Genomic DNA, 12950 nt, shown 5'->3' with positions numbered 1-12950 from the left:
TACCACGACATATCAGCCCCGGGCAGCGCTCAAGCCGAGACGACGCGCACGAAGTTGTCGGCGGCCTGGGCGCCTGAGCCGGTGGCGTAGGCGACGACGACCATGGCGCCCTGCTCGACGACGCCCATCTCCTTGGCCGAAGCGATGGCGGCGTTGATGTCGCTCTCCTGGTTGCCGTACGCGGGCAGCCTCTTGGCCATGAGGTTGCGGCAGACGCTCATGTACTTGGTGACGTGCTGCTCGGTGGAGAAGGAGACCACGGGGCAGGTGGGCTTGCAGCCGGAGATGTAGTGCGTCAGGCTGCCGTCAGCGGAGAAGCTGAGGATGGCGGCGGCGTTGATCTCCATGGCGACCAGCGCGGCGGCGCGTGCGAGCGCCTGCTCCTTGGAGAGGTTCTTGTTGGTCGCGGCAATGGCGTTGGCGAAGTGCTTGCGGTTGGCGATGCAGTTCTCGGCCTCGAAGCAGAGCTTGGCCATGATCTCGACACAGTCCACGGGGTACTTGCCGCCCGCGGACTCGCCGGACAGCATGACGCAGTCGGTGCCGTCCAAAACGGCGTTGACGACGTCGGAGGACTCGGCCCTGGTCGGCCTGGGGTTGTTGATCATGGACTCGAGCATCTGCGTGGCGGTGATGACCGGCTTGGAGGCCTCGTTGCACTTCTTGATCATGTACTTCTGCGCGATGCAGACCTTCTCGACCGGGATCTCCATACCGAGGTCGCCCCTGGCGATCATGACACCGTCGGCCTCGGCGAGGATGGCGTCGAAGTTGCGCAGGCCCTCCATGTTCTCGATCTTGGGGATGACCTTGATGTGCTTGCCGGCCTCGCCCAGCACGCGCCTGCACTCCCTGATGTCGTCAGCGGACTGCGCGAAGGAGAGCGCGATGAAGTCGAAGTTGTTGGGCACGGCGAACTGCTGGATGTCGTTGATGTCCTTCTCGCCGAGGACGGGGAGGTCGACCTTCACGCCGGGGAGGTTCATGTTCTTCTTCTCGCCGATGGTGGCGTTGTTGAGTACCTTGACGACGATGTGGTCGCTGAACTTCTCCATGACCTCGCAGGTGAGGCTGCCGTCGGCGATGAGGATCCTGCTGCCGACCTGGACGGACTCCGTCAGCTTGGGGTAGGAGCACGCGATGCACTCGCTGTCGCCCTCGTAGGTGTAGTCGGTGGTGATCTTGAGGGACTGGCCGTGCACGAGGTTGATGGCCTTGTGCTCCTTGAGGAAACCGGTCCTGATCTCAGGTCCCTTGGTGTCGAGCATGAGTCCCACGTTGGCGTGCGGGCGCTGCTCCATGGCGCTCTGGACCTTCATGAGCATCTCCTTCTGCGACTGGTGGTCGCCGTGCGAGAAGTTGAAGCGGCAGACGTTCAGGCCGGCGTCGATGAGGGCGACCACGGTTTCAGCGGTTTTGACGGAGGGTCCCATGGTGCAGACGATATGCGTACGCTTGTTCTTGATGTCGGCGGCGGTGATCTTCCTGCTGATTTTGTCGAGAGTGATCTCGGACAGTTGGGAGATGCCTCCGGCACACACGTCAAAGGCGGATTCCATTTTCGTTGATTAAGGTGAAGAGGTGGATATGCAAAGGGTTCGGTGTTTTGCAAGTAGCCTACGACGGAACAAGTGAATGTGAGTGAATGGTGTAGTTGGGGGGTTCCGTCGTCCAGAAAAGAGGGCGTCAGCGGCGGAAGCGCTCCTCGTGCCCCGCCAACGTTTTACGCGGCATTCGCTGCGGTAACCACCGGAAACCAGCGTCTCATCATTTCAGCAGCAGACACGATAAGGCACCCCGGTTGTTCAGTGCGTTCAACGCGTTTACGCAACGCTGTTGTCTGGGTGCGTAAGGTCGCTGTGTGTAGGCCCCGCAGTGTCACCTCAACGAGCGCATCCACGTAAGACAACTTTTTAGGTGCGAAACTGTGGCGTGTCTTATTGGTTTGCCCGTGTTTCGGCCTGTGGCGCGCGCACGTGCGTCGCACAGCACACTATGCGTTGTCGGCGTCCTGATCGCTGCCGTCTTCGTCCGTAAGCATCTCCTCATCATCGCTGTCATCTTCCTCGTCGCCGTCCTCCTCCTCATCGTCGTCATCTTCCGCCGAGTTGCTTGGCTCCTCGTCCGAGGACGAGTCCTCCTGCATATCCATCTCGCCCTTGTACACCTCACTGAAGTTGAACCCGGGGTCGATGCACCTCCAGCCGTCCCTGCACGCCGTGTGTCGGCCTTTAGTGCGATTTACCTTTTGCCGAGGTCCAGCACCCACATGTCACTCATGGTCACCTCCACCGATCCCTGCTCGACGATGCCGCCGTACACGTACAGCGTGTTCCCGCACACCACGGCATGCGGGTTCATCCTTGGCGGCGGGTTAGCTGCCAGCGACACGCTGCTCATTTTTTCTGCGCGCTGTCAGGCCGTGACACCGTCAGCCTACCTTCCAGCGTGGCCTCGGCGTCGGGCTTGTCCGGATTCGAGGCATTGTCACCCGCGGTGAGCGGGTACCACCTCCTGAAATTGCGCATGACAGCTTTGCTTGCTCTAGGTGGCCTACTTCTGGTCGACGTTCAGCGTGTACACGCTGTTGTAGAAAACCGACTTCAGCGAGGTGCCCCCGGAGTCCGTGTCGGACACTCCGCCGACCACCAGACCGACATTTTGGTGGTTCGCCACTCCGAAGCCTAAAACACGTTAGTGACGCCCGACGCACCGGCTAACCAATGGAGTACGTGGGCTTGCCCTTGGTGCTGATCTTCTCCCACACCAGTGCGTCCCCCTGGAGCGCCAGGTCCATGTTGATGAGCCACGAATCCTGAACCCAGTTTGCGCGCAACGCACATGTAGCGTGTACCTGGTGGTACTTCCCGGCGACGTTCTTGGCGGTGTCCTTCGTCTTGGTGAACCCGCCGAAGACCAGGACCTTGTTGGCTGCATCCGATGAGGGTGGTGATTTGTGCAAATTCGCATCTAATCGTGTGAGAGTGGCACACGGCGCCACCATGGTACATCCTGGGTACTACACAGCACGGTCGGAGCGGACGTGGTGCCACCTGGGTGGGTCATGCATCACGACTTACAATTCCTAGGCGCCAGCATAAGGCAGGCCGCCCTGGGCTCCGGGATGGCACCAGAGTACCTCTGCTGGCACACGCGCTTCCACTCGGAGGTCTTGAAAGAGAAGAGGTACAGGTCGTTGTAGTAGGTGGCCTCCCTGGTGGTGTCGTGGAACCCGCCGAAGAGCACCCAGTACCCGTTCCAGGTGACCTGCGCTCTATGGGGTCGTGCCAACCGTTAACTCACCATCCTGTGGCCGCTCCTGGGCGCAGGCACGGTCCCGGTGACCTCCACGGGCTCCCACTTCAGGGTTTTGAGGCACAGCCGGTGCATGTCGTTGAAGTGGTGGAACTGGTCCAGCGTGGTGTACTCCCCGCCGAAGATGTAGAGGTAGTTGCTGCGCCTTTTGTTTCGTTTTAACGCGCTTCTTACTTGAACACAGTCGCCTGGTGGGAGCACCTCGGGGGCGGCTTGGCCGTCGTCTGCAGCATCCGCCACTCGTGCTTCGACGCATTGTAGAAAAAGGTGTCGTTGTAGACCTCCACCTGGATCCCGTCGTAGAACTCGCCACCGAAGAGAATTGCGATATCGCTGCCGGAAGGTTACGCCCTTGCGCGTTCGGGGCTTACTTTTGCATCGGAGTGAACGTGGCACTGGCCCGCGGGCCGGGTCGCACACCTTCGACGTCGACCAGTTTGCCCTTGTCCGCCGTGTCGTGGCTGTAGCGGAACCGCTTGATAATCTGGCTGATGTCCTTCTCCTTGGTGCCCTTGAGCAGCTTTTTGCGAGCCTTCCGCTCCTGCGCCTCCCGCTTGGCGGCGGCGAGCTTCGCCTTCGCCTCGGTTTTGTTTTTCGGCATCGTTGCGGGCGCGGCTTTGCGTAAAAGTAATTAAAGTGGTTCCTAGGAGTGCTCAGGGGTTGGCGGCCAGCCCCCTGATCCGGCCGATTAGGCTCTTCACCAGGGGCCACCTCTGCGCGAACAGGAAATCGATGCGGTTATCCCTGATGACGTGCGCGTTGACGTCGCGGTAGTGCTTGGCGTACCGCGTGAGGTGTTTGTAGTTCGCGGAGCGCGCTTTGATCCGGTCGCAGATGACTGCGTTGAACAGCCGGATCTCCACGGCCGAGTTGCAGATGCCCAGCTGCGCGCATTGGTGGAGAATGGCCTCACCAACGGCGATCTGCTCGAAGTAGAGCGCGTACAGGCTCGCGCTCCTGCCCAACTTGTCCACTGCGTCGAGCCGCAGGTCCTTGGCCTTGCTGATGATGAGCAGCGCGATGTCCTCGTTGCGGGTGCCCAGCGCGGCCATGAGGGGCGTCTCGTCGTTTGAGAACTCCGCGGCGTTGGCGTCGCAGCCGAGCGAGAGCAGCAACTCCACGGCGCGCGCCTGGTTTTCCAGCACCGCGAGGTAGAGCGGCGTCCTCCCCGCAATATCTCGCGCGTTGATATCGGCGCCGTTGCTGACGAGTAGGCGCAGGCACTCCAGGCGCCCTTCCTCGGCCGCGGCGTGCATCGGCGTGGTTTCGTACATATCCGAATTCTTCAGGTCGGTTCCTGCGTCCAGCAGGGTCTGGAGTATCGCGGCCTCACCCAGCCGCGCGGCCTGGACGAGCGGCGTCGACCACACGTTGTGCTTGCGCTCCAGCAAATCCGGGTACTGGCTCACCAGAATCGCCGCCGACTCCCGGTTTCCGTTCTTGATGGCGCAGCTCAGCACGTCGGTCAGGATCCACCTCTTGTTCAGCGGCTTGCCGGCGCCGTACTTGAGGAACACCGGCAGCCAGCTCTTGTCGTGCTGGTAGGCGAGCAGGGTTACGCTCAGCCTCCCGTGGTAGAGCCAGTTCGGGTCAGCGCCGCCCTCCAGCAGCAGGCGGATGCAGTCGTCGGCCATGGCCTCGCAGGCGATGTACAGCGGCGACTTGAAATCCCGGATGTGCGGGCATTTGAGGTTCAGCTGCACCCCAGCTTTGAGCAGAAGCTTGACGTACGCGGAATTGCCGCTTTTCACGCATATCGCAATGGGAGAGAACCCGTTGTCGTCGAGTGCCATCGGCGCCTGGCCCAGCTTCAGGAACAGCTTGACGAACGCGGTCCTGCCCATTTCGCACGCCTTGTACAGCGGGCTTTTCCCGCAGTAGTCCCACACGTTGACGCGCGCGCCCCTGCGAATCAGGAGGTTGCACAGCTCCATGTCGTCGTTCTGGATTGTTATGGATATCGGCAGCGTCCACATGTCCATGGTGTTGTGCCTGTCGTGCTCCACTATGGGGCAGTTCACCAGCAGTTCGCTCCCCCGGTTCATCACCAGCTGCAGCGCCACATCGTCCGGAGACCGCTCGGCCATCTCCTGCAGCCCGCGTTGCACGCGCTTGGTGAGCTTGGAGCATATCTTGATGGACTTCATCTTCACCGCCGACGCGAATGCGTGCAGCTCGGCGCCGAATCCGTGCTTATCCAGGAACATCCTGCTGCCCCAGCAGCCGGTGATCTCCAGTTGCCACCGCGGGTGGGCGGTGTGGCTGGGGGACGGCTGTGCGGTGCCGTCGCTGGCGGGCGCCTCACCATCACGTGTTATCATCCGTCCTATGTCATTCCACCGCCTGGAGTTGCACGCGTACCCCGTGCAATCGGCGTGCAGCCGCTTGTGCAGCTCGTCGGACACCTCCTGGGCCCGTGCAGCCGTCGTTGTGCGATGGATGAAGTTGGCGACGGCCTCTATGGGTTCCAGGGTGACGTTGCTGAAGCTGCAGTTGAACCGCGCTAGCCGCGGCCACCTGTCCTCGGAGAGCATCGTGGTGAACGGCGCCCCCGTGATGTTTTCGTTGCGGCAGCAGACCATGCTGAGCTTCTCCAGGTTCGGCAGCTTGGTCGCGAGCATCACCTCCAGCCCCTTGTCGGTGATCTGGTGGCAGTAGTCCAGCGTCAGCATCCTCATGTTCCTGCAGATCATCTGCGTGTCGAAGCTGCTGTTCAGCACGGCCTGTGAGGACAGCATGCGGACGATAGAGATGTCCTTCAGGTTGTAGCACTGGCTGAAGTCCAGCCCAAGCTTGTCGCCGTCGGTCAGGCCGTATACCTTGGCCAGCAGCGGTATCACGAAGCCGATGACGACGTCCATGTCGTAGCCGACGAACCCGCGGAAGCACAGCTCGTTATGAGGGCGGAGGGTGTATTTATGCCTGTAGAGGTCGACGCACGTCTGCCGCAGCATTAGCACGTCGTGCGCGTCCAGGAACCGCTCGAGCTTCGGTATCGCCCATTTCCACAGCGCGTTGCGAGGCGCTGTGCGGTCGGCAACGAGTTTGGCGAGGCCGCTGTCGGCCGCATGACGCGGTCCGCTTCCTGCGCTGTTATCGACCCGCACCTGCGGCTTCTCGTCGTACCCGAAGTTGCTCAGGAAATGCCGCTTCGTGCGCGCGAACACGTCGTACCATTCGTACACTCCGTCTCGGGCGTTACCAACGGGTGTGTCCGGCTCCGACGACGAGGGAATGAAGGCAGAGTGGAATTCCATCATGTTATCCAGGTCGCGCTCGTTGTCCCCCTCCATCTCGCTGGTCAGCTCCGATGAGTTCGACTTCGACAGGTAGTAGCTGTCGCAGTCCACATTGTTGGTCTCCATGGTGGTGGTGAGCGGGAGCAGCGTTCCAGGGCAGCCCACCATTTTCGCGTCGTCAGCATCAGAAGGGCTGGGCTGCCGATCCACAGTAACGTCGGTATCGGGTAGCGGTTGCGCTGCCGCATCCTGGCTTGCTGAGGGACTGTTGGTCACACCAGTGCCACGGTCCCCCGCCTCTTGGGGGTCGGCCTCCGGTTCAGTTCCTTGCCTTTCGTTCGCCATTTCGCGTGCGATGTGTCTCCAGTTGGTGTTGAAAATGGTTTTGGTTGAAATTTAAAATCTAATTGCAGTCATCCGTTAAAGTGCCGTGGTGGCCGTTGATACATTCCCTGGGTGAAATGGGCGCTGGGGGATCAAATGATGATGTTCATTTCAGTGAAAAATATTTCCATGCGCCGCCCTGACAAATCCAAAGTGCCTCGTGGTGGGCGCGATTACAAGCTAACAAGCCGGACACAGACGTGAAAAATGCTGTCCAGACGTAAAGGGCTCGCCGGAAGCTACTGTGCAAAAGTAGAGCCCACAAAGTTGCGTTCGAGTCCTACACGACTACAGTTATCCTGGTGCCTGTCGTTTCGGAAGAGCCAGTCTCCTGCTTTTGTTTCCAGGGTACCCTTCCATGTCAGATGGCGCAACTCCAACTAAATGGCTCCCCAACAGCGCCTGCTGGAACACGTTAAATTAAAATTTCCCTTAAATATGCGACATGTTCGCGGGTGATCGGGTGATATTCCGGATTGCGGCGGCGAATTCGTCGTTTCCGGGGTGGATCTTGCTGTCGCGGCGGCTAAGGCTTTGAAAATGTGCTGTACAGGCCTCCCTGGTCGGTATTGCCTCCGACGAATGCCAACAGTTAGCCTTGCTCGCAATATAAGTACACGTTAAAACAGAACAATGCGGATACGGAGCTGTATCCGGGCACAATCGCTGCGAGCCGCTCTCACGTAGGCTGTATGAACGACCGCACGAGCACTGAAGGATGCCTATATCGCAATCACCTTCACAATTTAATACATGCTAGAACGTCGAGTGCAGCTGCGGGGTGAATCCGCGCGGCGTCTCCGTGAGGTGGGCCCTCGGCGCGCTCCTTCGCCAGGGCCCGGGGCGTGAGGGCAGTCGCGGAAAGGCAGTAACACGGGTAGCATTAGTCGAAGGTTTACGTACACATAAGTGTGTGGCTTGCTTTGTGTAGCGTACCTCGCGTGGCTGTGGTTCTGGAGGCCGCGGCGACGTAGCAGTGTCGGATGTGGATTCTGTCGCGGTCGCTGCCGCGGCTCTTCACCCAGGCCTGCCGATCGCGCTGCCGCGCGCTCCCCTGCCACGTTCCGCCTACATCTGCGCGCCATTTCGGGCCGAGCTGCGAGTTTAGACGCCGATTCTCCGACCGAGCGCGCGCCGTGATCCCCTCCAGCTACAGCGAGAAGGATCTGGAGGTGGTGGAGTCGATACAGTTGTTGCTAGAGAAGCGCATCCGCCCAGTGGTCCAGCAGGACGGCGGCGACGTCACTTTCGTCTCATACGACCCAGAAACAGGTGTGTTCCTCTCGCTCCGTGGCCGCCCGGGCCGCTGCGCCAACCCATGCGGCGCGGGTCCCTTTGCCGCCATTGTGTTCACTATGCCGCAGGTTTCGTGTACGTGCGACTGAGCGGCGCGTGCGTTGGCTGCGCGCAGAGCGACGTGACGCTGAAGCACATGATCCAGGGCATGCTGTGCCACTACCTGGACGATGTGGCCGCGGTCCTGAACTGCGACGAGGAGGGGTTTGTAGTTTCCGGTGAGACTGATGACTCAGAGTTTTAACGATACTCGTGTAATGCATTGGTGCGCCGCTTGCACTGCCGGTGCCACGGTGGCCACGCCGAACATTGGTGGTGGACCCCTGGACCCCGGCCGCGTGAGGCCCGCTACGTCGGTCAGGTACCTCCTGGGCGCCGGCGGACTGTGAGATTTGTAGCTGCCCAGATACGATATTATAGCATTCCCCGTGTTCGTCGGCGCGTGCTGCCACTTGCGCCGTCGGCGGCCGAAGTTCAGTACCACATTGGCATCGTCAGCGTGCTCTTCGTTTTCTTCGGTATGGTGGCGACCTGGTTGTTCTTGAGGTTGAAAACCACGCGCTTCGTTTCGGTGCTCACCCTGTTGCGCTTGCGCACGATGGACTTCTCGGGCGCAGTGTGCTTGATGTTGTGCAGCGCCTTCGCGACGTCGACCGACCGCCTCCGGCTTGGCAGGGCCTGAGCCGTCTCGGTGATGTTCACGATCCGGTGCAGCTTCCGCGCGCACTTGAACTTCCGGTCCGGGTTGAGGCTGCGAATGGCGTGGAGACCCAGCAGCGCCATCTGCCTGCGCACCTTCGGCGAGTTCAGCTTTTTCAGCATCTCGTGGTCGTCCAGCCCCGACGCGACCATGAACTTGCGCACCCTGTCCAGCGTGGCGATTTCCCGCATGTGCTTCCCCAGCCCCTTCTTCGATGTGCGGGGCAGAAACGCCTCCGCAAGGCTGACGAAGCCCTCGCCGGGGTCCAATTCCATGCGTCCATCGGCACCATGCCGCTGCAACTCCGCCGACACGTCCTCGAGCTCTGGCACCATCTCCACGTCGCCGTCCTCAGCGCTCCCGTCCGCGGCAATGCCGCTGACGGCGCCGCTCTCTTTGCTGCGATTTGCGCTGCGCTCCGCAGAGGCGCCAGCGTTGGTGGCTGCGGCGTTGCCGTGGGCGTGCGTGGCGACCGCGACGCCCATGGCGTCCGCCTGGCGGAGCTCCGCCACGGCGGCCTCTATGGCCGCCACCGTCTCGTCGACCAGCTTATGCAGGTCCTGATCGGCGTCAACGGCGCCTTCGTGCCCCTGCGGTATCTGCTTGAACACCTTGCGCGCCGATCCGCGGATGGCCGGGCTCTCGGCGAGCCTCTCGCATGCGAGCACGTAGCCCTGGACGGGCATCCCGGGGACGCCCGGCGCCGGCTTCAGGACGTACATTTCCAGCGTGTTCAGCACCTGCTTGTTGTCCAGCGTGACCATGAGCTGCAGGAACGGCGCCGTCAGCCGCAGGAAGACCTCCCTGCTGAGCTCGGTGAACTCGCCGCTCTTGAGCAGCCCCTCCCGGTTCTGGCGGAACTCCTCCCAAAATACCTGTATGAACTGGAATGCCAGCCCCAAACTGCGTTTGTTGAAAATGCCCTGCTTGTCCAGCACGATCCTTGCGAATTCCCGCATGTCGCCCTGCTCCCAGCCGCCGCCGTTCAGCACCTCCAGCAGCGACGCCACCACGACGCGCACGAACAGCAGCATCTTGTCGAGCCGGTGCTTGTCTAGCAGCGGCCACTCCATCGACATCGACCTGAACAGGCACGAGAAGAAGTGCATACGGTTAGCCCGGTCGGTGAACCTGCTCTGGGTCTCCACGATGGCGACCGCTACCCTGCGCACCTTTAGCGGCTTATCGGTCATCCAAAGCATGTAGTACAGAGCCTTGCAGATTTTCAGCAGAAGCAGCTCGTCGACCTTTTCCGTAGCCTGCGCGAACAGCTTTCCGAGGCTGCGCAAGGCGCGCTGGCGCGTAGCCTCCTCGCAGCTTGCCAGCATGTGGCAAAGCCGCTGTGCGATTTTGGCGTCCATTGGTATGCTAATTTACGCGCATCCCAACCGGTGGCGCAGAATCCGCATCGGGCGTCGATCGCGGAAAGTTATTCGAAGTGAAGTGCATTACACATGGATGTCGCCCGCCCCTGTTTAAATGAGTGAAGTGCACGAAATATGCACTTCGCGTCACTCACTACGCTAATTCCAGGCGTGCCGTCGATGTGTCGGTGACGGCAGGGATTCAGGAGGTGCAGCCGCCGAAGAGCGCCGTTACGCCTGCCGTGGCGGGGTCAGCCTGTCTGCGTGGTGTGCCGCCTTCCTCCAAATTTTTGTCGTTTTCTTGCCCTTTTCACATGTCTCGCGCGTTTCAGGGCGGCGTTGGTGCGGACAGCACGGGAGTGATGGTGGGCATGGTACACATTGTCTCGCTCCCTCCACCTTCCGCGTCATAATGGCCGCTGCACGCCGCTATGCCGGCGCGGATAGCGAGTACTCCTGCTCGGATTCGGATTACGATGTGTCTGATTACGACGACTTCGTAGTCCCGGTCCATAAGAAGGGGCAGGGCCGCCGTGGCGGCGCACCGGCGGCTAACGTGCAGCCGAAATCACGCTCTGCCGCTGCTGCGCCGAAGCCGCACGTAGCTCAGAAGGGCGCTGCAGGCAGATCGCAGGAACCAGCGGCAAAGGGTGTCGCCGGGCAACCCGGTGCAAGAACGACATCGTCGGTTGTGGCCGGTGCCAAGCCCGTGCAAAGTCAGGCCAAACCGGGCAGCGGCAATGCGCCCGTGCGGTCGAATAAGGGGGCTTCAGCACAGGGAGAACGTGGGTCGTTCCCCGTGCTGAACGTTGTGGTCTGCGGCCGCGTGGACGTCGGCAAGTCCACCCTTTTGGGGCACTTGCTCACCCTACTGGGGGCGGTGGAATCGAGGTCGCTGCGCGGCGAGTTCGCGTGGATCCTGGACCAGGGTGAGGACGAGCGTTCGCGCGGCATCACCATAGACCCGACTAAGGCATCGGCGGTTGTAGATGTCGTCCCGCCGCCGGAGGCTGACGGTAGCGGTAGCCGTGACGGTACCGTGAGACAAAGTGCACCTGCACCGGGAACCGATGCCGTTGCTCCAGTACCAGCTCCATCTACTAATCGCCGCGTCAAGCTAAACTTCATTGACACCCCGGGGCATCATGAGCTGGTATCGAGCCTGGTGCGCGGCGCCATATTCGCCGAGGCGGCAGTCGTCATTGTTGACGTCTTGGATTTCCTCAAGGAGGACACCAACGGGTACTTCGAGCAGCACTTCTTTCTGCTGTGGTCGCTGGGGGTTCGCCACTTCGTTATTTGCGTCAACAAGGTCGACCGCTGTGCCGAGCGGGAATCAGTCGAGAAGGCCATGCGCATGGCGCGTGAGAGGGTGTCGTCGTACGCACTGTCGACGTTGCTAGTGGTGCCGACGTCTGGAATGAGCGGACTGAACCTAGTGCACCGCGACTCCGGTTGGGGCGATGGCCCGTCTGTGGTCGACGCACTACGGGGTATTGCCCAAAAGACCGCGTTCAGCGACGAGTCGGCTTGCATCTCGCCGGAGCGTCAGATTCCATCAGGAGCGACGTTGTGCCACATCTTCGACATGTGGGAGATGTCGAAGACGAATGTTGGTTGCGCGTGCTTCCTCGAGACTGCGCTGAACACGCCGTGCAAGCTCGTAGCGCTGCCAAGCCGCAGCGCCGTGACGTGCAGCGAAGTGTCGTGCCTAGTGCCGGCCAGTGAAGGCGCGTTAAGTACAGCTAAATCTGGGTCTAACGCGGACGAACTGACGGCCCGCTTAGGATTGATGAGTCTCAGTGCGACTCCATCCGCATCCCGGCGGGACTTCGCTGACAGCATGACCCTGCGCGGCCAAGAAATTCAGGCGCTGACCGGTGACCGGCTGCTGGTGGACACGGCGACATTAGAGCACCTGAAGGCGGGATCGGGCAATCTGGCGGAGATGCCCATACTGGTTTGCCACGTGCTGGTCCACCGCGGCTCCAGCCACAAGCTGACACTCGGATTCGGAGTCACGGCATTCGTCGGCTACTTCCAGAGCAACGGGGGCATCTCTGGGGTGTGGGAGCGCGTAGGCGCCGGTAAATGGAAGCGGGTGACGTCGCTGTGGCCTGGGAAGGAGGGCGTGTTGGTGCTGCAGCTATCTGCTCCGCTGTTCGCGCAACCAGTGCCGCTGTCCGCGGCGGAGGCCTTAGTGCCCCGCAAGGCGCCACAAGCGTCTGGCGGCGAGCCCCGCGGCCCCCCCAGCCAGCACAACGCTCCCCGGTTGTCACTGCTCAGCCGCGTGCTACTAAAGGCCGGCGGGGACGTGGTTGCCGGCGGCACTATCGTAGACAACCCACCAAAATAAATATTTGATCGCATTAGTCATGTATGGGTGTTGTGACGGCGGCAGCTGGCGCCGATATGGGCTGGGACGCCAGTTGAGTGCGGGCGTCACGTGCCTCCCACGGCTCGATTTTGGCGCTGTCTTCTACACTTATCGTATGAAGTTGACATGCAAATATGTATAAAAAAGCAGTATGAGCGTCGTCGGATGCGCACACTGCGTAATACCCGCGACATTCGCGATCGTTGCGGGGTAGCCTGCTACACATTGCTGTGCGCGGCCAACCCGCCCTACCGCCGCCGGAACGAAATGCTGGG

The 12950-nt window shown here is 61.2% G+C and overlaps 6 protein-coding genes across 6 annotated transcripts; 2 read left to right on the top strand and 4 right to left on the bottom strand.

The window, feature by feature from the left end:
• Positions 1–29: 29 nt before the first annotated feature.
• BBBOND_0307100 (pyruvate kinase, putative) lies at positions 30–1559 on the bottom strand (the record flags this gene model as incomplete). Its single annotated transcript, XM_012913538.1, has 1 exon — positions 30–1559. The coding sequence occupies one exon, from the start codon at positions 1557–1559 to the stop codon at positions 30–32; it is 1530 nt and encodes a 509-aa protein (XP_012768992.1).
• Positions 1560–1993: 434 nt separating this feature from the next.
• BBBOND_0307090 (kelch repeat containing protein, putative) lies at positions 1994–3916 on the bottom strand (the record flags this gene model as incomplete). The annotated part of the gene is made up of 10 exons (XM_012913537.1): positions 1994–2210; positions 2246–2405; positions 2441–2514; positions 2558–2684; positions 2722–2815; positions 2855–2931; positions 3081–3267; positions 3304–3454; positions 3490–3648; positions 3687–3916. 10 exons carry the CDS (start codon positions 3914–3916, stop codon positions 1994–1996), a joined length of 1476 nt encoding a protein of 491 aa, XP_012768991.1.
• A 52-nt stretch (positions 3917–3968) lies between these two features.
• Positions 3969–6899, bottom strand: BBBOND_0307080 (ankyrin repeat domain containing protein, putative; the record flags this gene model as incomplete). The annotated part of the gene is made up of 1 exon (XM_012913536.1): positions 3969–6899. The coding sequence occupies one exon, from the start codon at positions 6897–6899 to the stop codon at positions 3969–3971; it is 2931 nt and encodes a 976-aa protein (XP_012768990.1).
• A 1022-nt stretch (positions 6900–7921) lies between these two features.
• Positions 7922–8478, top strand: BBBOND_0307070 (NifU-like domain containing protein, putative; the record flags this gene model as incomplete). Its single annotated transcript, XM_012913535.1, has 2 exons — positions 7922–8210; positions 8303–8478. The coding sequence occupies 2 exons, from the start codon at positions 7922–7924 to the stop codon at positions 8476–8478; spliced, it is 465 nt and encodes a 154-aa protein (XP_012768989.1).
• A 230-nt stretch (positions 8479–8708) lies between these two features.
• Positions 8709–10295, bottom strand: BBBOND_0307060 (nucleolar protein,Nop52 family protein, putative; the record flags this gene model as incomplete). Its single annotated transcript, XM_012913534.1, has 1 exon — positions 8709–10295. One exon carries the CDS (start codon positions 10293–10295, stop codon positions 8709–8711), a length of 1587 nt encoding a protein of 528 aa, XP_012768988.1.
• A 415-nt stretch (positions 10296–10710) lies between these two features.
• Positions 10711–12654, top strand: BBBOND_0307050 (elongation factor Tu GTP binding domain containing protein, putative; the record flags this gene model as incomplete). Its single annotated transcript, XM_012913533.1, has 1 exon — positions 10711–12654. The coding sequence occupies one exon, from the start codon at positions 10711–10713 to the stop codon at positions 12652–12654; it is 1944 nt and encodes a 647-aa protein (XP_012768987.1).
• Positions 12655–12950: the final 296 nt, after the last annotated feature.

This window comes from Babesia bigemina (assembly GCF_000981445.1).
Source record: "Babesia bigemina genome assembly Bbig001, chromosome : III".
In the NCBI taxonomy this organism is placed as follows: domain Eukaryota; phylum Apicomplexa; class Aconoidasida; order Piroplasmida; family Babesiidae; genus Babesia; species Babesia bigemina.
Note: the sequence above shows the minus strand (reverse complement) of the source record. Positions and strands in the feature narration are given on the sequence as shown.